Consider the following 24,842-nt stretch of genomic DNA (forward strand, 5'->3'; position numbering starts at 1 on the left):
TCTGCCTATTCAAGGGCATAAGTACAAAATGGAATCAGATAAGGATCATGGAAGTTAATCTTTTCTATTACCACTGAGACCATAAATCTCTACGGAGGCCCATTTGGCTGCTGAGATGAGGCTTAGAAACAGGAAACACAAGGGGTCCACTTATTCCATTGAAAATCGAGAATTAGGCTTCATCTAAGTAGGGCTTATTCTTGGATCCCATTCCTTCTGGGGGAGTTTTACTGATATATAGACCAAAGAAGCACTGGGGAATCATGTTTTCTGTAAGCTTTAGCCTTGATGAAAGTTCCTAGGAATCCACAGGGAAACAAATTTGCATTTTTTAAAATATGGAAACTCTATAAATAGAGTTTTCATTAAGTTTTCCTAAAGCACTGGCCTGACCGTGTCACTCCCATATTTAAGAAGCTTTTTCAGTGGTTGCCTATTGTCTCTGGAGTGAAATACACCTTCTTCAATCAGGCTTGTAAAGCCCTTTAACAACTGGACTCCAACCTCTCTTTTTAGATCGAGATTCATGTTCCTGCCCCTTCATGCTCTAACCAAATGGATAATTAATTCTCTCTCTTCCTCTCTCCCTGCTGCCATCCCTCTCTGCTCCAAGACTGCTCAACAATTCCTTTATCCAGAGACCTTTCCTGACCTTCCCCTTATTAATCCTTCCTTGAGATGACTTTGGGTTTACTTTTCTGGGTCCATGTTGCTTCCTCTCCAGCAAATGTATGTTCCTTGAATGTAGTGCTATTTCCCTTCTACCTCTGTATCCCCATTGCCTGGTTTGGTGGGTTTTTCATGACTGCATTTTGGACTGAAGAATCACCGAGTGCCCAGAGCCATGGCCTCATGGAGAGAACATGTCTAGCCCCCTAGTCTGCTGAGGAGCACACATCGAGGAAACTCACTTCTGGGAAACAGCGATGAGCCCTACTCTGGGTTCCTTCAAAGCAACACTGGCTTCCCTCACCATACTTCCTTTCTCTTCCATGTTCTTTGTATTTAGGAGCTTCAACTGAAACCTAGAAATTGATCCCCTGTTTCCTCCTCCGTGTTATTCAAGATCAGATTGGCCAGAAGGGAAAGGAGATGCATGGAGTCTGTTCCTGGGTCCAACATCTTCAATTTGTCCATCTAGCACAGAACGGTCTTGACAAGGGGGGTCAAAACAAGGTTGCTACTTGCACGGTTGTGTCAAATGCCTGGATCGTAAAAAATGAGTCTAGGTGTGTCATGTGACATTTTGGAAAATGGGCAACGCTGCTATTTTAAAAAAGCCTTTGTATTTGCTTCCAAATCGAAGCAGCCTATTCTCTGGAATTTGAAGGGCAAAGAAAATCCATTGGGTTTAGCAGATCCATACAGACAACCAGAGGCCTGAATAAAAAAAAATATCTGAGGGTAAGCCACTGTAAACGGTTTGATTCAAAGGGTATTTACAATGAATATGAAACTGGATTACTGTGAGGGTCCCCTGGGCATTATTCTGATTGAATAGTCTAAGGGAGGTTAATCCTCCACCTTTTCTCCCAAATCCAGACTCATGCGTGGGTTTCTTTGTCTTCTACTTTGAGCAAAAGTCTGAAGAACCAGAAATGTTTCCAGCAGTCCCTTGGAGGATAAGACAGGCCTCAGGTGTATCTGTCCTTGGCTCCTGGAGGGAAAGTGCCTGGTTGGGAGAGCAGCACAGAAAATGCCTATTTTGGTGCTGGATAAAGCTTGGGAGAGAGTGAGACTCTAGTCCCAGAGTCATCTTGGAGCGGATTCTTTGTTAGGATGGGCTTTACTGGAGACAGTTCTGGGCTTCGAGTCACGAGACTGACTTGAACCTCGCACTATTTTACTGTGATCTTTTGTGACTCTTTCAGCCTTAGTGTCTTCCGAAGCGTCTTCCACATCCACCGGACAGAATAGGGCTGACCACNTCTCTCTCTCTCTCTCTCTCTCTCTCTCTCTCTCTCTCTCTCTCTCACTCTCACACACACACACACACACACACACACACACACACACACATTCGTCCCTGTCTCTTAGACACAGCTCACTTGTATAACCTTGGGGAGAGGTAATTGGCTCGTACTCAGCATCTTTGCTATTGACTCCTTGAAAGGAGGACTGAAGGGCATTGCAGGAAGCTGTCACCCTTCTCTCTACCCCCAGGGGCTGCCCACCCCTACCAGCATGTCACGTACAAATGATTGTCATGAAGAAGCCATGTCTTGTGCTTCTGAGCTGCCCTTTGGGAGGCAGGGTACAAGCCTCTAAAGGCAGTGAAGGGGGCTGAAAAGGGAGTTCCTGGGATTTGGGGGATCTGACTACAGAAATATCGAGCTCCTGATGCCTCATCCATCACCATCACTCAAAGCAACAGCCCTCTTGCAAGCAGAAGACCTGGCTGACGCCGAACATCCTGTCTGGGGCAGAGAAGGGAGCCCCAGCACAGTGTCTGTGCTGCTGCCTGGGCTATTTCCTGCAGCCAGGCAGGAATCCTTACTTTTTAGGTCCCACTTGGCCCACGTTGACTCTCACACAGATGACTTTCCTTGTCTGCATGCCGACAGAGCACGTGGCCTCTCCGTTCCAAGTTGCGGAAGTGTTGAAGGAGGAGACAGAGCTGTCCTCGATGCACTGGCCCCAGGGACCTGTTTGCCAGTGGTAAACGGTGCACGGATGCTCATTGCAGCTGCGAGTCTCCTGGAGGGCACTGAGGTTTGGGCATGGAGTACCCCCTGGAATGTGAAGGCACACATTAGAAGGAGGATCAGAAGCTTATCTTGTCCAGCTCAGTCTAACAAACATTTATTCAACACTTAATATACATCACTGGCTCCATGTTAGGCACTGGATCCAAAGGCCAAAACCTAACAAGAATAGCTACCATTTATATAGCACTTACTATGTGCCAGGCACTGTGTAAGCACTTTACAACTATTACTTCAACTGATCCTCACAAGAACCCTCAGAGGTAAATGACCATCTAGCCATGCAGCATCTACAGAACCTTAGAATTAGAAGGGATTTCAGTAAAAATATGGACCAATTTGGGCCAGAATAAAATCTCTCGATCAAGAATGACCCTAAAAAGTTGGCATCTAGACTTTCTTTGAAGACACTAAGCATGAGAAACCCACCCTCTCTCTGTGGAGCCCTATGGAATTCCCTATTCTCTTCCTGTTCTGACTGTTCTGAGTTTCTTATCACAAGCCTAAATTTGTTGTGTGTGTGTTTTTTTTACAATGTCCACTCATTGCTTGTGGTACCATCCTAGAATGGTAAGAAGAATCAGTGTAATCAGTCCTCCAGATCCTTGAAGAAAGTTAAGCCATCAACCCCCTGCCTTAGGGTCAGAGATTCTGAGCTTGAAGGGATTTGGAAATGATCTCATTCAATTTTTTGGTTTGATAGATGGGAGAACTAAGGTCCAGGGAAGGTGGTTGCAGGCTTTTGACATCTTCAAGAGAAGACCCAGAGTACAGTAGAAATACCTCTGGCTTTAAGGTTGGAAAAGCTGGCTGTCACTGGGTCCCAGCTGCGCTACAGCTTTGTGGCTTTCTGGAGAAGTGTATTAGATTCTCTGTTCTCAGCCTCAACATCTATTTGATGCTACCATTCACCTTCTACCACCTTCCCCATCTCTTGGTGGTCACATGGGGCAAATGAGATAACACGTGCAAAGTGTCTTGTAGCTAGGAAATGTGACCCAGATGTGAGCTTTTGCCTTGGCTCCCCCCATTTGCACTTGGCAGCTTAGATAATCTTGACACATCCCAGGTGCTCTGATAAAACGATACAGTAAAAAACAACAGATCCTTCAAAGAAGGACTTTTGACTTTCGATGTTAGGACAATTGATTGGATCCATTCAGGTCAGTGTCCACTTTCCCTGCATTGGAAGAAGAGCACACGCATCCACTGGAGGGGAACATTATTAACAGCTGTCTGAGGAAGCTATTATAGAAGGCCCTTTCCCACTTTGCACAAATCGATGCCCTCTCTTTCCTGTGCTGAATGAATGGGCAATTAGTTTCAAATGAGAATCAGCTCCAGTTGATGTAGGACCCAGGGAATGATGTTTCTATAATCCATCCTCCTTTCTAAAGAAGTTTGCTCAAGTTATGAAACATGGCATTCCAAATATCCCTTACTAGCCCAGACAATGATCCTCTAAGTGCCAACCACTGGGCATCATCCCTTTCCCTCACAACAGCTTTATTTCTTCTTGAAAATTTTTATTTAATTAATTGATTTAGAATATTTTTCCTTGGTTACATGATTCATGTTCTTTCCCTCTCCTCCTCCCCTTAACCCCCTCCCTGTAGCCAACAAGAAGTTCCACTGGGTTTTACATGTGTCATTGATCAAGACCTATTTAGATATTATTGATATTTGCATTAGGGTGATCACTTAGAGTCTACATTCCCAATCATATCCCCATCAACCCATGTGATCAAACAGTTGTTTTTCTTCTGTGTTTCTGCTCCCACAGTTCTTTCTCTGGATGTGGATGCATTCTTTCTCATGGGTCCCTCATAGTTGTCCTGGATATTGCATTGCTGCTAGTAGACAAGTCCATTACATTTGATTGTGCCACAGTGTATCCATCTCTATGTATATGGTTCTCCTGGTTCTGCTCCTTTCACTGCATAAATTCCTGGAGGTTGTTCCAGTTCACTATTCCTTTTAGCACAATAGTATTCCATCACTAACATGTACCACAATTTGTTCAGCCATTCTCCAATCAAAGGGCATCCCCTCATTTTCCAATTTTTTGCCACTACAAAGAGTGCAGCTATAAATATTTTTACAAGTATTTTTCCTTATTATCTCTTTGGGGTTTAACCCCAGCAGCCCCACAACTGCTTAAAAAAACTCTTAGCAACCATCTTAGATTCAATACTGTGTATTGGTTACAAGACAGAAGAGTGATGAGGTAGGCTGCTGGAAGCCAGCCAGCACTTTCCAGTTATCTTGAGAGGTGTGATGGTTTAGTCAAGAGTGAGGAAGAGAGAGATGGAGACTTAGTGGATTTTCTGGAAGCTGTTCTGTTCTACTTCCTATAGAATCTTTATTTTATACCTTTCTCTCACTGCCACACAAATTCTGGGAAAATTTACATTTCAAATTCAAAACAGAGAAATGAAAATCAAGATTATACTTGGTTACATAAAATTTTGGCACACAAAACATATTTCTGCATATCAATTATATCCAGTCTAAACAATTCTCAAGGCTACCAAAACTCTACTTTATCTAAGTTTGATTTTTTTAAAAGAACCTTCATCCTATTTCATAAGTGGATTAGAGTGTGAGAACTCTCAAATTTGGGGGGACAAGTCTAATGTGGGAAGGTAGCAAAGTGTGAGAATGTTTTGGTTTCATAGGGCTAAATTCAGCATGAAAATGATTGAGGCAAAACAGTATTTTTGTTTTGCCATGCTGTGGACTTCAAGCTCTGAGAGAGAGAGATTTAAGCAGCTCCTGTTATTTCACTGAGGGTGTAGTTATTAACTCATTAAATGTTGGTTGATTATAGAGTATACAAGGGAATTCTATAAGAAGTTCTATAAATGGATTTCTATAAAGAAATTTTATATCTATACTACAAAACTTGAGGCTATCCTAAAAATATAGATTATAGTTAATTTTAATAATAAAAAATGTTGGCCAGAAGAGAATCACACAGAGGGGTCTGACTGAGCCATCCATCCATCCTGTGGCCTGATTTTCAGGCTGCAGGAATCAATATAGGGCTCTGCCATCTCCATTGACTTTAGTAGTTTGTTTGCAGAGCCTCACAAGAACCCTATGGCTATTACAGTTTCCATTTTACAGGGGAGGAAACTGAGGCTCAGAGATATTAAACAAGTTGTTACACATCTAGTAAGTGTCAGGAGTAGAAAGGCAGCACACCAGCCACCTCACTATCTGTAATGAGAAGGGAAGAGGGGAGCAGATGCAAGGATGGGAAATATGGGTGCAGCAGCCAGGGATCAGGAGAAGTGGCTTCAGAGAACAGGAATATTTGTTTTGTGGCTCAGTCTCCCAGAATTCAAATTCCAGTCTTGCCTGAGCCAGGTTGCCCCTTGACTCCTAACCCCCTCATTGGAACCCAGTATTTAAAGATGGAAGGAACCAATCAGAGCAAGAAGACCAACTCTCATGTGGCTGGTGAAGAAACAGACTCAGAAAATGGAAATGACTTCACTAAGATCATGCAGACATTAAACAGCAGAGCTGACATTTAAACCCAAGCCTCCTGACTCCCAGCTCAGGGTTCTTTCTAATACACCACAGAGATTCCTCTCTGAGTCTCAGTTTCCTCATTTGTGATACGATAGAGAGAGGGAACATTGATAGATTATAAAATCACAGATAATATTATGATTGATCAAGAGTTGCAGGGACCGGAGAGGTTGTCTCATCTAACACCTTCATTTTACAATTAAAAAAATAGTTCCAGGGGGCAGCTGGGTAGCTCGGTGGATTGAGAGCCAGGCCTAAAGACGGGAGGTCCTAGGTTCAAACCTGGCCTCAGACACTTCCCAGCTGTGTGACCCTGGGCAAGTCACATGACCCCCATTGCCTACCCTTACCAATCTTCCACCTATAAGTCAATACACAGAAGTTAAGGGTTTAAAATTAAAAAAAAAAAAAGAAATAGTTCCAGAGTGGTTCAGTAACTTGCCTAAGCCCACATAGATGGGAAGTGACAGAGCCAGGATATGAACTCAGGTTCCGGCACTCTCAGTTCAGCACCTTTTCCATGACACTCATTTCCTTCTCAGCTCAATACTAGATGATGTTTGCTATCCTTCCTAGAGTTCTATCCTGCCCTCACAGGAGGCAGAATTCTAACTGTAAATCTCTTGGGCTTTAAATGTGGGAACAGAAGATAAAGAGGCAAATTACAAAGAAGTTTGAGAAAGCTTCACATGGCTGGCCTGAAGGCAGGGCCTCTCGAGCTGGCTCTTTGGAAAGCCTCCATGATGCCAAGGAGGAAGATGGAGACACGCTGCTGAACTACAAGGGAGCTGCTGAGTTAGGCTGAAAGCACCAACGATCGTTGGCATCATGCTTTGTACACATCGGTGAGGTTCTGGGACGATGGAGGCAAAGAGTGGAAGGAGGGAAGGAGAGAGAAAAAAGAAGGCAGAAAGGAAGGGATGAGGGACGAGGAAAGATGCAAAAATGAAAGAATAAAATGGAATGGAAAAGGATAAAATGGATAAAAGGAAAAAAGGAAGAAAAAGCAAGTGGAAGAGAGCAGGAATGATGTGTTTGCACAGCCAACTGGTGCTGCTTTGGCCCTGGATGCTGACAATGCTGCCATGTGTGCTCTGGTTTTCAAGTCTAGAGATTGTGGGGGATGTTGAGGCCTCACAAAGATGCCTGAGTTATCAGTCCCAATGAGAATAAGAACTAATATTTATTAAGAGTTCTGCGCAAGTTCTAGGCAGGTCCTGTGCGGAGCACTTTACAATGAAGATCTTGGTTGATCAGCACAAAAATCCTGGAAAGGAGGTGCTATTATTGTCCCCATTTTACAATTAAGGAAACTGAGGCAGGCAGGGGTGCCCAGGGTCTCACAATTAACAAGTGTCTGAGGCCAGATTGACTCTGGGTCCAGCACTCTGCATTTTGTGGTGACTCTCAGCAAGAATCCAGCCTGTATTTCTTTTTAATTAACATTTTAATTAACTAGTTTGTTACATACAAATACCCAGGTACCTCCCCCCCCCCTCCCTCCAAGTCCTCTGTGCTTTTTGACCTACTGTGTCATGTTTTCAGCTTTGCAGCTAAACCAAGTGGGGTGGCCGCTCTCCTCCTGAATCATGTCCCACTAAGTTTCTCACACGTCGGGGGGAGAACATTCCTATGGAACTGCCCCCCCCCCCCCCCCCCTGCTTCCCTGATCCTCGCACACCCGCTGGGCTCATCCACATTAGCTGCCTGGTTATGTTCTCGAGAGCTGAGGGAAAAGTCGCCTTTGGAGCAGAGATTTGGGAACGGAAGTGTTTCAGAAATCCCTCGCACGGTGGAGGGCAGGGCAGCAATCGCTGGCCACTGAGGACGAAGGTGGCATTCCAAGGCAGAACAAAGAAACTGCCTCAGCTGCACTTTCTGCCACCTGCTGCCATTCCCCCGGCCGTTCCGTGAAAGGCGGACTCTTACGATGAACGAGAGACCCGGCCCAGAAGAGGTGTCCGTGCACGACTCCCAGCTACTGGAGCAGCATCATTTCTCATTAAGGCCATGCTTTGAAAGTCAGCTCATGGGGAGATTTATGACACTCAAGGCAGGGCTTTGCAGTAGATCCGTGATGCTGTTCCAACATTTAATTAAATGTTACTGAGCTCCCCCTGACTCCCAAGCCCAGAGGCTAAAGGGCATCCATGAGCAACGTGAAATAGGTGTCTGGAAAACCTCCCACGACCTGTTCAAGTGAATCTCTGCTTCTAGGAAATGACTGACCAGCTGGCTTTGGCCAGCCAGCGCCAGGGACGTCTGGTGCATTTACAGGAGGAGCACGGAGACAACAGGTCAGATGGTCATGATCCAGCCCATAATCGGAGTGGAGGCTGGCTTTCCCGTTTAGCTCCGCAAGGAGTAAGAGCTTCACTCTGGAAGGTAACACTTCCACTGGAGCCTCATGTTTGCTTTGACTTCTGTGACCAACGGCCCAGGCTCAAGGGAGGAAACAATATCTCTTGGGTTCTTAAGAGCAATCTCGGCATTTCAGCATCCACTCCTAATTCCTTGGTGGGGTGGGTGCGTGGGGGCAGCAGTAACCCCTGTGTTGGCTTCAGTGGAGTGGATGGCTTTCTGAACAGACATTTCATATGTGGAAAGCCAAGTTTTTCTAAGAATGAGGTCCTCCTGTGTTTGTTAGAGAAAGTGTTTCCAGACGGCGAGCTCTAGATGGGTGTGCAGGATGTGCCATTAATGGGTGAACATAACAGAGTGATTGTCTGAGATCCATCCCGGTATGGCACAGCGATGTGTGGATATGAGGCTCACCAATTGCCTTGATAGTGTTCCAAAACTTTGACCCATCTCCCTTGGAGAGGGCATGGCTTAATGTGAGCAGGCACTGTGTGACCTCCTCCATTGTGTGCTCCTGTGGCATCTTATTAGAAGACAGAATTAGGGACAACACTCTATCCCATCGTTATTATCAAAAGATGAATTTGTATCTGGGGCAGGCGTTTTAGAGGCAATTGCCAAGATCAAAGGAGATAATATTTGTAAAGAACTTAATACAATGCTAGCACATAGTGGGTACTTAATAAATCTTGTTCCCTTTCCTCTTCCAAGGAAACTCCACTCAGAGGTTAGGACTTGTTGTGCATGAGAACTTGGCATATTGTATATGAAATGAGAACAAAAAGCGTCTTCCATTGGGTGCTGTATAACCCCATTACCAATCAGTTCAGAGAATCCAAATTGGGGTTTCCCAAGCTTTTCGTCCTCAGGACCCCTTTGTAACCTTAAACATGATTGAAGTGACTTTGTTTATGTGGGTCATCTCTATCAATATTTAATATATTAGAAATTAAAACACCTTAGTACTATTATGATAACAGTTTTGACCTCACAGACCCCTAGAAAGGTCCCTGAAAAATACTTCTGGACTATATGAATAGGAAAACAAACAAGCAAATAAGGGGAAAGGAAATGAAGATCATTTAAAAGAATTTCTGCAATAGTTAACATTTCTATAGAAATTTATGATTTGAAAAATCACATATGACCTCATTTTCTCCTCACATTAGCCCTGAGACGTGGGTGCTATTATCATTTTGCAGATGAGAAAACTGAGACTGATTGAAGTTAATTGACTTGCCCAGGGTTGCACAGATAGGAAGTAGGAGACTGGATCTGAGCTCAGAACTTCCTGTCTTCAGGTCCAGCACTTTATCCTTGGAGGCAGCTAAGTAGCTAGATACAGTGAATACAGTGTTGGGTCTGGGGTCAGAAAGCCCCGAGTTCAAGTCTTGTCTCTGATACATATTAGTTACATTATAATTGGCATTTGCTTAATCTCACGGCCACCCCTTAAATCTATGTTACCAAGGAAGTGCATCAGTGGAGGAAGTTTCCATAATGGGAGTTCCCCATGCCAATCACACACATTGCTCTCTACAGCTCTTCCTCTCCCCAATTCAAAGGACAAAAATGCTTCCTGGAAAGGAGGGAAGACAAACAGTCATAACTTGTAGTATTTTGGGACTACTTTTCAGACTGTCCTGTGTTCGATGTTGTATATTTTAATGGGCATTGAGGAAAAAATAAGCAATGATACTGATTTTGTTTAAAAAGAATCCCTTAGAAAATCTGGCTCATTCAGACTAAAGGGAGAGAGCCAAGACAGATCCCCCAGTGCCTGGCCGCGTCCTAAGCCTTTCCCGAGCCTGTGCTTGGAGAAGGCTGATTGCTCTCGTCACACACACAGCAGATTAATTGCGACACCTCCTCATGGCCTTACCTTCCTCCCCTGCATAGGCCAGAATGGAGCGGGCACGCATCTGTTTCCCATCAGTCGTTTTGCCAGAACAAGTATGTGAGCAGGAGGACCACCCTGACCACGTGCTGAGCACACAGTCCTTGGGGCATGGCACTTCGCAGGCCACGGGGATTGGATAGATGGCATCTCTGCACAGCTGTCTGTCAACCTCTTCTCCTGGGGAAGCAAGGGCCAGAAAGAGTCCATTACAATTAAATTCATTTCAAATGTGCAATTGAGACCAGATGGTCACAACAAATGAATTAGACGTTTCCCCCCCTTTGTTATCAGGCAAAATCAGAGTTGACAGATGAGTTGCCAAAGTGGGGCTCCTCCTGCTAGACATGAAAAGAATGCAGACATTGTGACCAGGACCCAGGGGAGTGCCTGCAGTCCAGCTGCAGACGGGGCTTGGAGGGGTCTCTACTAGGTGTCTTCCTGTAACCTATGCCAGTCTCCTTTGGTGCCACCAGAAGCAAGATGTGCACTAAAGTGTCCATCGAAGCCTTCCAGAAGCCCAGAAGGAAAGCCACCCCTCTCCATCTTGTGGAAGGGAGCCATGATTTCCAAAAAAATAATGAATAGATTCTTAGCACCTGCTGTCTGCGGTCAGGAGCCTTCTCCTGGGGATCTACATTTCACAAATTCCATCATAAGGGCTCACGGAGAACTGCTGGGGTGTGTGTGTGTGTGGGGGGGGGGGAAACGACCGAAATAGGATTCAATCTGATTATGAAAATGGATTTTGTCAATTGCAAGTTGTCAATATGTCAATAAGAGAATTCAAATAGAGTCAAAAGTCCTAGGAAAATGCCCTTTAGCTTGCCCAATCTTATCAGCAGAACAGGAGAAGACAATCATTAGACAGCTTTCATTTCTAGTCACTTAAGGATTCATTAAGTACCTTCTATCTGCAGGTAGTGTGCAAAGAACTGAAGGCAAACTCAAAGAGGAGATAAGCCTGGTTCCTTCCCTCAGGGAGCTGACTGTCTACCGACCTTTCTAACCCACAGCATGGAGGGGATGGAGCATATGGACGAGAAGTGCACAAGAGGAGAAGGGGTGGATGGGATGGAAAGGTCACATCTGAGGGTTTGGGATTATAGCAACATATCACTGGAAGGGACTTTTGAGGCCAAGTCCAACCTTCCCATTTTAACAAAGAGGAAACTGAGCTCAGAGACACAGAGATGTTACGTGAGATGTCCAGGATCACAGGGCTAATCATTGTCTAAAGCTGGATTTGAAGCCAAGTCTCTCTGACTTCCAATCCTATCCTTTAACCACTCAATCTGCTGCCTCTTAATGTGAATTCTGCTGCAGGAAAATAGGAGTAGCAACATAAAAACAAAAATAAAAGGAGAACAAGGAACACCTTGGCATTCATCCATAGGAGAGAAGGAAGGTAGAGTCTAAAAAGAGGCAGCAGGGCAAACGGCCATCTGATGACAGCCTGCAGATGTCCATGTTTCCCTGAAAGAATCACAGATGCTCCAAAATGGATCTGATCTATGGTTTGGACACTTTCGCTAGACTGATTAGTGATGAGACAAAAGGGCTGAGGGGGCAGACACGATCCTTCTTCCAGAGATTGTGCCCATGTCAATGGCCAGGCAAGTTCCCAGCGTAGAGAATAGGTGAGAAGGCTTATTGCTTGGCACATTTATCCACTCCTCATGGGTCCAATCCATCTATTTATTCAGCCAGGTTAACTCAAAGAGGCAAAGACTTCAAATGAATGGCTCTGGTCATGGATGGTATCATTGTTAGGCCATCCTTAGGGGCTGGGAAACTTTGGACTGGTCTCTGGGGAGGCTTTGGGGCTGGTAGGAAAAACAAAAATCAAATCGAAAAATGGAAGTCTGAGGAACTTTGAGGGTTCTCTAACTACATCCCAGGCAGGAAGCCAGGCGGAGAGCTGGCAGGACACATTCCTGGACTAGAATCAGGGCCCTCAGGCCTCTTTCACAGAGATAAAGACAAAGGATTCTGGGCATTAGTGTTTCCTGATGAGGACATTAAGGAACGTTCTGGTCCAGAGAAGCTCATGGAGCCAGCAGGGTGGGCAGGTGGGCAGTTGTAATGATCTGGAACAACAGCTGCCATTAGAACGTGAGCTCTCTGAGGACAGAGCCTGTGATGTGTGCCATTCTGTGCCTTCTCAGCACCTGGCACAGTGCTTGGCACAGAGGAAGTATTCAATCTGTGCTTGCCGACTGACTCTTACATTTGTAAAGCACTTTGGGGTTTCCAAACTACTATATATATATATATATATATATATATATATATATATATGAATGATCTCATTTGGCCCTTCCAATGATCCCAGGAGTGGGTTCTGTTATTATTTCCTTGTGCAAATCACAAAATGGAGGCTGAGAGGACCACATGGATCCCAAATATCACAGTCAGGATTTGAACCCGGGTCATCTGGATGAGAATTCCGTCCCCCTAGTACTCTTAGGGTCCATGTTGGAATGAGCAGTGATCGGGGCATGCCAGCCCTGGCACAAACTAAAATGAAGCCCCGGAGCCCCCACCATGTCCCTGTTCACATTCTGACACATCCTCAGGGTGAACAGAGAACGAGCGGCTCACAGATGGGGCTGCCGTTACACACGGCCACCTGGACGCAGTCTGTTAGGGAAGATGGCGAGGCCTAAGGCAGGACCACCTCTCTGGATAGCGCCGAGGCTGAGGGACCCCTGGGAGCCTGCCACTGCCTGCGGAGGCTGGATCAGAACCAGGCTCAGCCTTGAAGGGGTCCGAGATCCCCCGCGGCAAAGCAAACTGCGGAAGGCTTTCTGCCCTGCCTGCAGAGAGGCTGCCAAGAACCCCATTCAGAATGGAGGAAGGTGGAGACGGAGCCTTCTAAGGGGACCGAAGAGCGACGATGGGGCTGAGGTGGGAGCAAGAGAGAAGGAGTCCCTGGCGAGAGCCCGATTCCCCGCCCCAGACAGAGCAGTCATCACAGCTCGAGCGTCGGCAGCAACCTGAGCTGCGTCTCCTTCCATCTGTGGCCAAGCAGACGGAAATGGAAGCTAGGAAGAGGCGGGCCAGCTCCATCCAGCTTTCATTTAGCGGGAAGCAGATGGCCAGAGAAGAAAAGGAATGCAATAGAGGGATCCCTTTTGTCTGCGAAAGAGCTCCATGCAGGCTAAGCCCTGCGCCTTCCCTGAGCCCTGGTGAGCCCTGGAGTCGACCAGAGGAGCCCATCGAGTCAGTCCTCCGACCGAGGGCACCCGCTGTAGAGACTGACACGGATTAGCGATGGAAGAAGGGAAAAGTCACCCAGCAGAGGGAGGTCGAAGGCACGCATTTAGCACCTTAACGACGTTCTCGTCCACCAACTTCACAGGCCATGAACTAGAACGGGGGGAAATGCTTTTCACGATTGTTTTGAACAGATGAGCCCCTCCTCGCTGCCTCCGACCTCAGTGCCACGCACCAGTCTTGGAGAACAAACGTGGGGTGCGGAGCTTGGGTCCAAACCCCTGGATGAGGCCTTTCCTGAACTCGCAGCTGCTGATACTCTATCCTTGTGCACAGGAAGTTTCTGCCCAATAAGATGCAAGATCCAACAGGGCTGGGCTCGTCCCGGGCTAAAAATCTTTGTGGCCGGAGCATTGGGCGCATCGGCTGTCAATGCTCACCAAAGTGAACTGAATACCAAGCAGAGTGCGGATGCCGAGTGACAGAGGATCTTCCTTCTGCAGAGCTACACTGACGTTGATTTTCTCCTCTCAAAATCCGGAGAGCCCAAAAAACTGTAGTTGTCCTACCTGACCCAGAATGTCTTGAGCTTGAAGAAATAAGCCGTAAAAATGTGGGCGAATGCTGCTGTCCACCGGACTAGCCATGAAACTCACTGAGAAAAGCTGGAAGGAACAACAGCCTTGAAGTGGATGGAGAACCTGGGTTTAGCTGAGTGTGGAGAAGGAGGAGAACCAAGACGGAGCATCTAAGGAGCAAACTGAGAAGTAGATGGAAGTGGGTCTCGGTACCTCAGGAAGCTGAGGCAGCCTCTAAGCCCAATCGGGAAGTTCTGAGGTTTATAGGGCCTCACTGAACAAGTTTAGATGCAGGAGGCCTGCTCTGAGTTGACTTGTTTTATCAGAATATCCAGAAAATCCTTTTGAAAAATCCTGTTTCTATCTTGAGGGTGCTCAGGAGTCCTTTCATACTAAGAATACGATATCTCCAGTGTTCTCTACCCCGTAGGAATTCTGAAAATCTTTGTTGAATCCATGAATTATAGTTTCTATGCTCAGGACCAGGAATTTCTGGGGCCATGATGCAGTTGTGTCCTGAAAGCCTGGGCATGGATTGGGGCCAACAGCCCACGGAGACTTAGAAGAGTTGGTGGTTTCAGTATTTGAGTAAAGGTCAAGCAAGGCTGAATACAGAAAGAGAACAAACCTCAGGGAGTCCTGCCTGCCCCCGGCTTGCCCCCCGTCCTGCCTACTTCCTCTTCAGTTGTAAATGTACAAACACACATTGCAGGGACACCAGGATAGCTCACATTCTTTCTGTTCACTGAAGTATGCTATTAAAACCAATGGAAAGGACATTGCCTCTCTCCAGGGTAGCTGCTCTGTCCCGATGGGGGAAAGAGCTATCCATGCCTGGAGATCAGGGAGCACACATCCTGTTCCCTCTACTGAAGTTGGTGTAATTCTTACCTTGGACCCAGAGCAGAGCCATTGGCGTCTCCAGTTTTATGAAGGCGATTTCTCAAGCTCTCCATATCATAAACTCATTCTTCACCTCTTTGCTTCTACCCACCACATTCTATTTTGTTACAGAAACGTTCCAGTGCCAATAGCACTAAATAGCTGCTTTGCAGCTACATGATGCCTCATTTCAAAGAGCTCGAGGGATTTGGGCAAGCTTGACAAAAGTCTATTTTATAGGAAATACATGGAGAAAAAAAGGCATATGCAAACCACAGGGCTAAAGAAGTGTGAACATTCTGAAGCCTGATTCCTATTAGTATCATGTTTGTGTGCTTCTCAGCGTTTCTTAAAAAGGAAGGAAATAAGGGAAAAATGCTTCAGTAGAGTAAAAGATTCTTGTATGGATATCTTTGGTTTTGAAAAAATTTTAATCAAATTTTTGTTGTTAATTAATGAGCATTTATTCAACAAAAATAAAGAAAACCCTCATAACAAGCAAAACCAATTCCTCCATTCACCATGTTCAAACACATATGTCTCATTTTGAATTTTAAGTGCATCATTATTCAGTCAGGAGTTAGCTTTCATCATCAGGTAGCTTCCACCCTCATTAGTCTCTGGAATTACGGCTGGTCATTGAATTGATCAGAGTTCTCAAGACTTTTCAAAGTTGTCTACATGTTGTTGTTATAGAGATCATTCTTCTAGTTTTGTTCACTTTATTCTGGATCAATTTATGTGAGTCTTCCCGAATGAGTCTGAAATTACACCTTTATTACTTATCTAACATTAGTATTCCATCACACTTCTAAGCCATATTTTGTTTGGACATTTCTAATTGATAGGGATACCTTTCACTTCTAGTTTGTTTTCACCTTTGTTCGTGTGGGTCCCTTTCCTTTTAGTGTCATCTCTTTCTTTGATCTACAAGACTTGTAATGGTATCCCTGGGTCACATCTTAGTCATTTAGGGAACATCATTCCAAATGGCCTTCCAGAATGCCTGGAAAGTTCTTGAAATTGAAATTGGTGGAAATGACAGTTCCAATAGTCGACTAATATGTCCACTTTCCTTCAGCCCTTCCAAAAATGTGTCATTTTCCTTTTCTGACAACTTTGTTAATCTGACAGGTTGGACCTCAGAGTTGCTTTTTTCCGCATTCCTCTAATTGCTAGTGATTTAGAGAGCTCTTCCATATGGTGGTTGATAGCTTGGATTTCTTCCTTTGGAAACCGCCTGTTTTTATCCTTTGACAATTTACTAATTAGGAATGTATCTTAATCAAAATTTGAATGAGTTCTTCTTATATTTTGAAAATGGGATCTTTCTCCGATAAACTTGCTATTCATGTTTTACCCAATTAGCTTGTCATTCAGTCATATCTAACTCTTTGTGTGACTCCATTGACCATAGCATGTCAGGTTCATCTCTCTTCCATTATCTCTCGGTCTCTCCAGCTTTAGACTTATGATCTTATAATTCTCTGGTTCAACTTTCAGATCTGCCATTGTTGTTCAATGGTGTCAGATGTGTCTGACTTTTTGTGAACCCACCTGAAGTTTTCTTGGTAAAGGTATTGGAGTGTTTTCCCATTTCTTTCTCAATTTTTTTTACAATTGGGGAAATGGAGGCAAATGGCATTAAGTAACTTGCACAGGGTCACACAACTAGTGATGTTATAGGGAATTAGCTTAGCAGAGTGAAGGTGATTGACAGGAGAAGGTTCCAGAACTTTGAGTAGGTGGCTGGCAGAGAAAAGTCAGTTGCTCCTTGAATTTCCTTTTGGATGGAGAAAGCTGCATTTCCTCTATGTGGATCCTGCTTTGATTGAAAACCATCATCTATCAAGAGACCATTGGCAGGAGGTTTGGTTGAGTGAGACATTGAGGAGTGGACTCTGATGTCAAAATCTTACTCCCTCTCCTAGCTTGGCACCTCCCAATAGTAAGGACTCACTGTGTTAACCCAGCTAGATACCCTGGTGTTACTCCATTTAACAGCATTTATACCCATCTAACCCAACCCCTGTTTATTTACTTTCTTCTGTAAGAGTTGGAGGTCAGCTTAGAGCTCAGGAAGATAAATCTTTCTGACTCCAGGCCCAGTGCTCTATTCATCGCACAACCTCCTCAACCTTCAATAAACAATTTTCCCTTCTAATTTAATTATTTTGTTTTAATTTGTGGAAAAACTTCAATTTTATATGACCAGAAATTATCCATTTTATCTCTAAATTCCTCACTACGCTTTGTTTGGTCTTGAACTCTTCCTCTATCCATAGATCTGAAAAGCAGTTCATTCCTTGATCCTCTAATTTATTTATAATGAGAACATTTATATCTACGTGATGAATGATGCCTTTGGTTCTGCTGTTACTTCCTGAAAACCTTCTTCCCTCATCAAGCAAGCCCTTCCACACCAACTCATGATAGTAAGTTTTGAAGACAAGCTGACATACTAACTATTCTTGATAGTGTATTCTCCATCCTACACAGATAGGCAACTACATCTCTGTCAAAAAGAGAGAAGTATAGTTCATCATTTCTACCCTGGGACTACAACTGGACATAGCCATTACCTAGAACCTCGTTTTTAGTGGTCTTTTTCTTTACATAGTTGTTTTCATGAATCCTGCTATCCTGATGGTGTTTATTTCATCCTGTATTCCTTTACACATCCCCCTATGTCTGCTTGAGTTCTTCATAGTCACCATTTCTTAAAGCATGATCATATTCTCAAGTCACAAATGGCACAGCCATTCCCAAATCAATGGATTTTCATTTATTTATTTATTTATTTATGCTGCTATGAACATTTTGATATCTATTAAAGGGATTTCTGGGTCCAAGATGACAGACAATTTGGCAACATTTTTGGCAAAATTACATGTAAATTCAAGTTGTTTTACAGAATGGCTGGATCAATTCATAGTTTCCTGCAAAGTATACTAGTGTGCCTTTTGGAAAATACGACTTTGGGCAGAAGAGTTCAGGATTCCAGCCTTGGCTAACTAACCCCAACTTCTTCTGCTCCAGTTGAAACACAATGAGATGGGTCCTACTCTGGGCAGGGTAAAGAACCTGAAGGAAAGGAAGGCAAATGATGGAAGGATGAATGGGATGGGATGAGAAGATGAAAAATTTTTCATTCCCTCCCCTCGTGCCCTCAAAGCTTTAGCCACTTATTTACACCTGCTAAGAAAAGGCAAAGGTCAGACTAGACCCGACCTAAAAGACTTTAAAAACAACAACAAACCCCCCCCCCCCCACAGTACCTCCAACACTGACTATTGCCACTATTCATTGTCTTTCAATTTGCTGGATCTGAAAGAAAGCCTCAGAGATTTTTTCAATATGCATTTCTCATAATAGCTCATAGAACATTTTCTTCTATGGTAGTTCATAGCCAATATTTCTTCCTTCAAAAACTGTTTATAGATAAACAGACTTGTACGAAAATACTTATAGCTGCGCTTTTTGTGGTGGCAAAAAACTGGAAAATGAGGGGATGCCCTTCTATTCGGGAATGGCTGAACAAATTGTGGTTTCTGCTGGTGATGGAATACTATTGTGCTCAAAGGAATAATGAACTGGAGGAATCCCATGTGAACTGGAAAGACCTCTAGGAAGTGATGCAGAGCGAAAGGAGCAGAGCCAGAAATATAGAGACTGATACACTGTGGTAAAATTGAATGTAATGGACCTCTGTACAAGCAGCAATGCAGTGACCCAGGACAATTCTGGGGGATTTATGGAAAAGATGCTGCCCACATTCAGAGGAAGAACTACAGGAGTGGAAACACAGAAGAAAAACAACTGCTTGAACACATGGGTTGATGCAGACATGATTGGGGATGTAGTCTGGAAACTACCACACCAATGTAACTATCAACAATTTGGAAATAAGTCTTGATCAATGACACATGTTAAAACCAGTGGAAATGTGCATTGGCTATTGGGGGGGAGAGTTCGGGGGGTGAAGGGGAAAGTATGAGCATGAATCATGTAACCATTTTAATTTTTCTAAAAAAATAAATATTATTAATTTTTTTAAAACCCTTGTACTTTGGTGTATTGTCTCATAGGTGGAAGAGTGGTAAGGGTAGGCAATGGGGGTCAAGTGACTTGCCCAGGGTCACACAGCTGGGAAGTGGCTGAGGTTGGGTTTGAACCCAGGACCTCCCGTCTCTAGGCCTGACTCTCCATCCACTGAGCTACCCAGCTGCCCCTATTATTAATTGTTAAAAAAAACTGTTTATATTCTGTGACTCCACAGCTACCGTATCTCATACTCTTATAACTATAGTCATAGCAGAAAAACCTAAATGGATGAGTAATCCTTGGGAAGGGGGCCCTGAGAGGGCAGAAGCAGCCTTCTCTGAGGGCTAAATGCACTATTTTACCACATCCTCTCTCACTTCCTTTTCATGATGGGGTAAGGAATATTGTTTCCATCATCTGTCATGCTTGCTAGCTAATGCAGTCTTCTAAATAATTTTCAGAAATGTTTAGATCCATCAACATTTTTTCTACTCTTTACTCACCTCCCTTCCTAACCATCCTCTCAATCTTTACACCACCAGACAATTAGTATGGGAGTATCTGTTTACAGCCAATACTCCTGGAAGAAGCTTCCTTGAAGATTATAATAAGATAATATAATAATAAAAGATTATAAGAAGATAATAAGAACATTACAGAGAGTTAAAGGAGATTTAAATGGATATCCTGCTTTTTTATTTAAGAAAGAGTCCATTATAATCTTAAGGCAGACTATCTCGGGGGACTCATCTATATATCAGCAGGAGGATATGGGAGAAAGAACATTAGAAATCATTTAATAAAAGGAGAAAACAAAACAGACTGGTTAAAGCTTCTAGATTCATAAAGGCAGCCTTGGAAAGAGTTTACTCTGGCTCGGATTTGGAGATTGGTGCTCAAACAACATTTTGCTCTTCTGTCTCCCTCAGTATATAAAATAAACATTTTGATTTCTCCTCGATCCTAAGAAACATCCCAATGCCTTGTGACTGTGGACAGAATGTCTGCCCCATTTACAGTTATTATTTAATTCGATGGATCCCTTGGGGGGGCGGCAAAGCTATACCTTGACAACTGGAACTAAATTAGATTTGGGTTGGTACACACGGCCAGAACCGTGCATAAAGGCTGCCTCTATAACCTGCACATGTACACAGAAGCCACTGAAGCCTGATGGTGAAGCTGTCATTTTAGAAACTAAGCTCACGAGTTTATAAAACAAATCAGAATTACAAACGAGCAGCTCGTGTTCGCAGGAACGCGTTTGTTCATTGACGTGCCAGATATATAGACGGAAGTCGGAGGTATCACAACAGAAGTCGATCTCAGATGAGAGCTCTTAATCATCATCCAAGAGCTCGAGCCTTGACTTTTGTAAGCCTTGGACTTTCTCATTCTTTCCTTATCTCTTTCCATATTTCCTTTATTGTATTATGGACCAGATTGGCTCGCCAGGCTCGTTTTGCTAGATTATCACGTTCCTTTCAGGGTTTTCTCCTCTTTGCTTTTTTTCTTTCCTCTTCAACACCATTTCCTGCCTCAGTTCGGGTCCTCATTATCCTGTCCTTCCCACATCCTTTCCTCCCTTCCTTTGTCCCCCTTCCACTGTGACCTGAGCAAGATTGAATCAGGTGACCTTGAGGCAGAAGGCAGCATTACCCGTCCCCCTGAGCTATCCAGACCTGTCAGACTTTCCAATTTCAGGCTGAAATGTGCGAAAATACGTGACCTCGAAATCCGGAGGTGCTGTGGGGCATATTTTAATAGAGTACTTAAAGGCAGAAGATGCTCCAAATAAGTGTGGAAAAATGATGGGCGACTTCAACCCCAACTTTGAATTTTTCTGCTTTAGTGAAGTTAACTGCACCCTCCGGGGGGAGCGCCAGCTGACTGGGCAGGGAGTTAAGCAAACAGTTTTATAATATCACGTTCCAGCATTCCCCATAGATAAGCGTCATGGGGCTAGGTTAAGGGCAAGCCTTTTTGCTATTTGGAAGTTTTGTTATATAGAATTTCTGAAGGCGAAGCCCCAAATTTGGGACCGGCTGCCTTGGTCCAGGAGTCTGGCGTTCATTGGGTACTTGTGGAATATCTCTGGGATACTCTCTTGTCTAAGGAACCACAGAAACCTGGTGCTGGGAGAGATCCAAAGGAAAGTAAAATTCACCTTCTCCTGTGAAGGGGAATCAGAGAATGACAGCACTGGAAAGCACCTCAGCTGCCAGCTAGTCCAATTCCTTCCTGAAGAAGATGTCCCTTTGTGGTGCCTCCAGTAGATGGCTGTGCAGCCCTTCCTTGAGGACCTCCGGTGAGGAGGAGTTCTCCCGAGGCAGCCCAGGCTAGTGTGGGACAACCCTCAATGTCCAGATAATTTGTTCAGAGCAAAGCAAAAACAAAATGAAACAAAACAACTTGCTCCCTCTATCCACCATTTAAAACTTAGTTAATTAAAAACAAGGGTGTAAGTGGGGATTCACAGAACAGTCACACCACTTCCCTGCCGGATTCTGGCAGATCACATGTGCTAGTTCAAGCCTGGGGGGTCTGGGGATCACAAAGCCCAGAGCTATTTCTGTCTGGCCATGGACTATTGAACCCTGAAGGGGCCTTTGGAATGGTGTCATAATTCCTCCATGGCCATTGGGCAGGAAGAACCTATGACCCTGCGGCCCTGTCAAAGGCAGTGCTCAGCCTCAGCTCTCATTCTTTCTGTCCCTTGCTGCGCGGTGTGAGTACCCTTTGAGCCTTTCAGTGGAGGAATGAGGGCAGGGGTTGCTTGCCCTTTCCTGAGCCTGGCTAAGCTCTATGAGGACACTCATCTATGTAAGTGTTACCTGGGCTTTTGTTTACCTCTTTGACTTTTTATTTCGTTGCCCAGAGGAAAGACAAGCCTGGTGTTAGGGATAACCTGGGTGAGTTTGGAAGATTGGAGATCCTGGGTCTTCTGATGGATGCTGACTGCTGGCAAAGAATGTTTCTGCATCAGAAAAGGCACCCCCTAAAAGGGAGGCTGGGCCCAAGCCCATGGACTGTTTCCCATAATACATGGATCCAGAGTTGCTTGGACAGTACAGAACCAAGGGCAAATGTAAGAGTGACTATTGAGTAGTCCTGCTAAGCACTTCATGTTTTGGTGTTTGCCTCATCCTCCTGGTACAGGCTACCAGAAGTTAGTGCTGCCACTTGCTCAGTTCCTTTGGCTCTTTTGCATTCTCTGACTATAATGACTGCTATTTTTCAGTTGTTATTGGTCACCCCACGTGGATGCTTCTGAGTTCTATGGGTCTCTTCCCTGAGCTCCAGCCAGTGTCTCCTACAAATTCAACTCATCCATGATGGAGCTCATCATCGTCCTCTCCAAACCTGCCCTTTCCCCCGAATGACCTCTTTCTGTGACTTGCCTGCCAGTCACCCAGACTCAGAGCCTCAGTGTCTCTGACATCTTCCTCTTGTTATACCCATTTGTTCAGTTGCTGAGCCTTGCTGTTCTCCCTAATGATGTCTCTTGCATCTCTCCCCATCTCTTTGCTCATAGGACCACCAACTCCACACCAGCCTTCAATTCCATTCACTTTCCCTACTGTAATGGTTCACTGATGGCTTATCCTGCTTTTAGTCCTTTCCCTTCTCCACTTTCTCAGCTGCCAGATTCCCAAAGCACAAGTTTGATTGGGTCACTCAGCTGCTCAAGGACCTTCCAGCATAGGCTCCCTATTGTCTATGAGGGCAAAATCCAACCTTCATCACTTGGTCCTCCATAAACTGTATCCAACCTGCCTTTCTAGTCCCATTTCCTATTATTCCCTTTCTCCCACTATATTTGAACCGAAGCAGCCTGGACCCTTGTGTTTCCCACCGGTGTTTTTGGGCCAGTCGCCTTCTCTATCGGGAAAGCCCTCTCTCCTCCTATCTCTCGGGTAGGTCCTTCTTTTCCTTCAGAGCTCCTCTCGGGTATCCCTTTCTTGATGAAACCATGAAAGCTTCCCAGGTTTCAGAAAGGGCTCTTTCTGCCCTGCTCTTCTTCCTTTCTATGCACACATGCATCACTGCTGTTGCATGAGGTCCATCTACATCTTTCTATGGCCATGTCCTAGACCGGCCCAGATCTGATCAATACTCATTCAATGGAAAAAACAACTGTGCATTTCCTAGAGCCTTTTCCACGCGGACCCACCAGACTCGCATTTTTGGTGTGACTTGTTGGCAGAACTGAATCACATTCCTCCTACAGGGCAAGCCTTTTGGGTACCTATTGATTCTGCTCAGCCTATCTGCAAGTCATCAATAGCCTGCTTTAGGCAATGGCTGGAGCCTGCTGGGAGATCCCTTCTTCTGGCCTCTGCTTGGCTTCTTTTGGGGTTCACTCTTGGGAGCCGCCTAATTGCTTCTGATGTTTCATAATGATCTGATGAGCAGCCTGGCCTTTGGCACGTCCCTTTTGGAGGCTGAGAGCAGGATAAAGTGCAGGACTGTCCACTCACGAGGAGATCTCGCGAGCACGTCAGCTCTGTGGGGAGGGAGCCTCCTCGGGGCCTCATTTCACCTCGTGCCTTCGCTGCTTTGCTGCGTGGAACATCCCACCGGAGCCATCCTTTCACAGCTCGTGTCAGAAGACGAGCGGGAGGGTCGTGCCGAGTCTGTTCTTACGTGTACTTCATAGGAGGACGAATGCAAATTCGCTGTAAGAAGCCGGTTAAAAATAAAACATGGGTGTGGGGGGGCAGCTGGGTAGCTCAGTGGATGGAGAGACAGGCCTAGAGACAGGAGGTCCTGGGTTTAAATCCGGCCTCAGCCACTTCCCAGCTGGGTGACCCTGGACAAGTCACTTGACCCCCATGGCCCACCCTTACCACTCTTCCACCTATAAGTCAATCCATAGAAGTTAAAGGTTTAAAAAACAATAAAAATAAAACACGAGCTTCTTGGTGGCGTGGAAGCTCCTGCTGAAAACGGGATTCAGAGAAAGCAGATCCGGCCACACCAGCTCCTCCGAGATGCTGTCTAATCCGGCATAAACCGAGGACAAGCCCTTCGCCCAGTTTAGAGAGCTCGGCAGGTAGCATCCACACGAGTGCTGTAAAACTTATGGGATTCGCTCTGCTCTGACTCTACCTTCCAAGAGTGTAGACCAGCCCTCGGCTCCTGAGAGACGGCTTGGGAGTAAATCCAATCCCTGCAGAATTAGGAGAGTCTGCAAATAGACGTCCTCTTTGCCCACAGTTAAATCTACAGGAGTGGGTCGGGGAGGGGGCTCTGCGGATAAGAGCCAGGCCTGGAGACGGGAGTCCTGGGTTCAAATGTGGCCTCAGGCGCTTCCCAGAGGTTTGACTCTGAGCAAGTCCCTTTAACCCCATGGCCTGGTCCTCACGGCTCTTCGGCTTTGGAGCCAATACAGAATCTGGATTCTAGGAAAGGAGGTCACGGATAAAACACATGTGGAGCAGAGCTGGCTATTCGGTCACACACAAAAGGAGATGCGGACGCCTTGTTGTCTGGGAGGGCTCGGGGAGGAATTCTTACAAACCGTGCGTGGGGACGAGGGTGTCCCGACAGAGTCACAGAGGGAGAAACGGGGGAGCAGACGGGGGAGAAGGAAGGGGAGAAGGAAGGGGGGGA

The 24,842-nt window shown here is 45.2% G+C and overlaps 1 protein-coding gene across 1 annotated transcript in view; it reads right to left on the minus strand.

Moving 5' to 3' along the window:
• The window catches only part of THSD7A (thrombospondin type 1 domain containing 7A), a 209,545-nt gene that overhangs the window by 68,439 nt on the left and 116,264 nt on the right, over positions 1–24,842 (minus strand). Inside the window, exons 7-8 of the mRNA XM_044678341.1 lie at positions 10,489–10,683; positions 2,498–2,732 (exon numbers count right to left, since the gene is read on the minus strand). Of these exons, the coding sequence (XP_044534276.1) occupies positions 2,498–2,732; positions 10,489–10,683 (430 nt within the window). The remainder of the gene's footprint in view (positions 1–2,497; positions 2,733–10,488; positions 10,684–24,842) is intronic.

Source organism: Gracilinanus agilis, chromosome 5, assembly GCF_016433145.1.
Source record: "Gracilinanus agilis isolate LMUSP501 chromosome 5, AgileGrace, whole genome shotgun sequence".
Lineage (NCBI taxonomy): Eukaryota > Metazoa > Chordata > Mammalia > Didelphimorphia > Didelphidae > Gracilinanus > Gracilinanus agilis.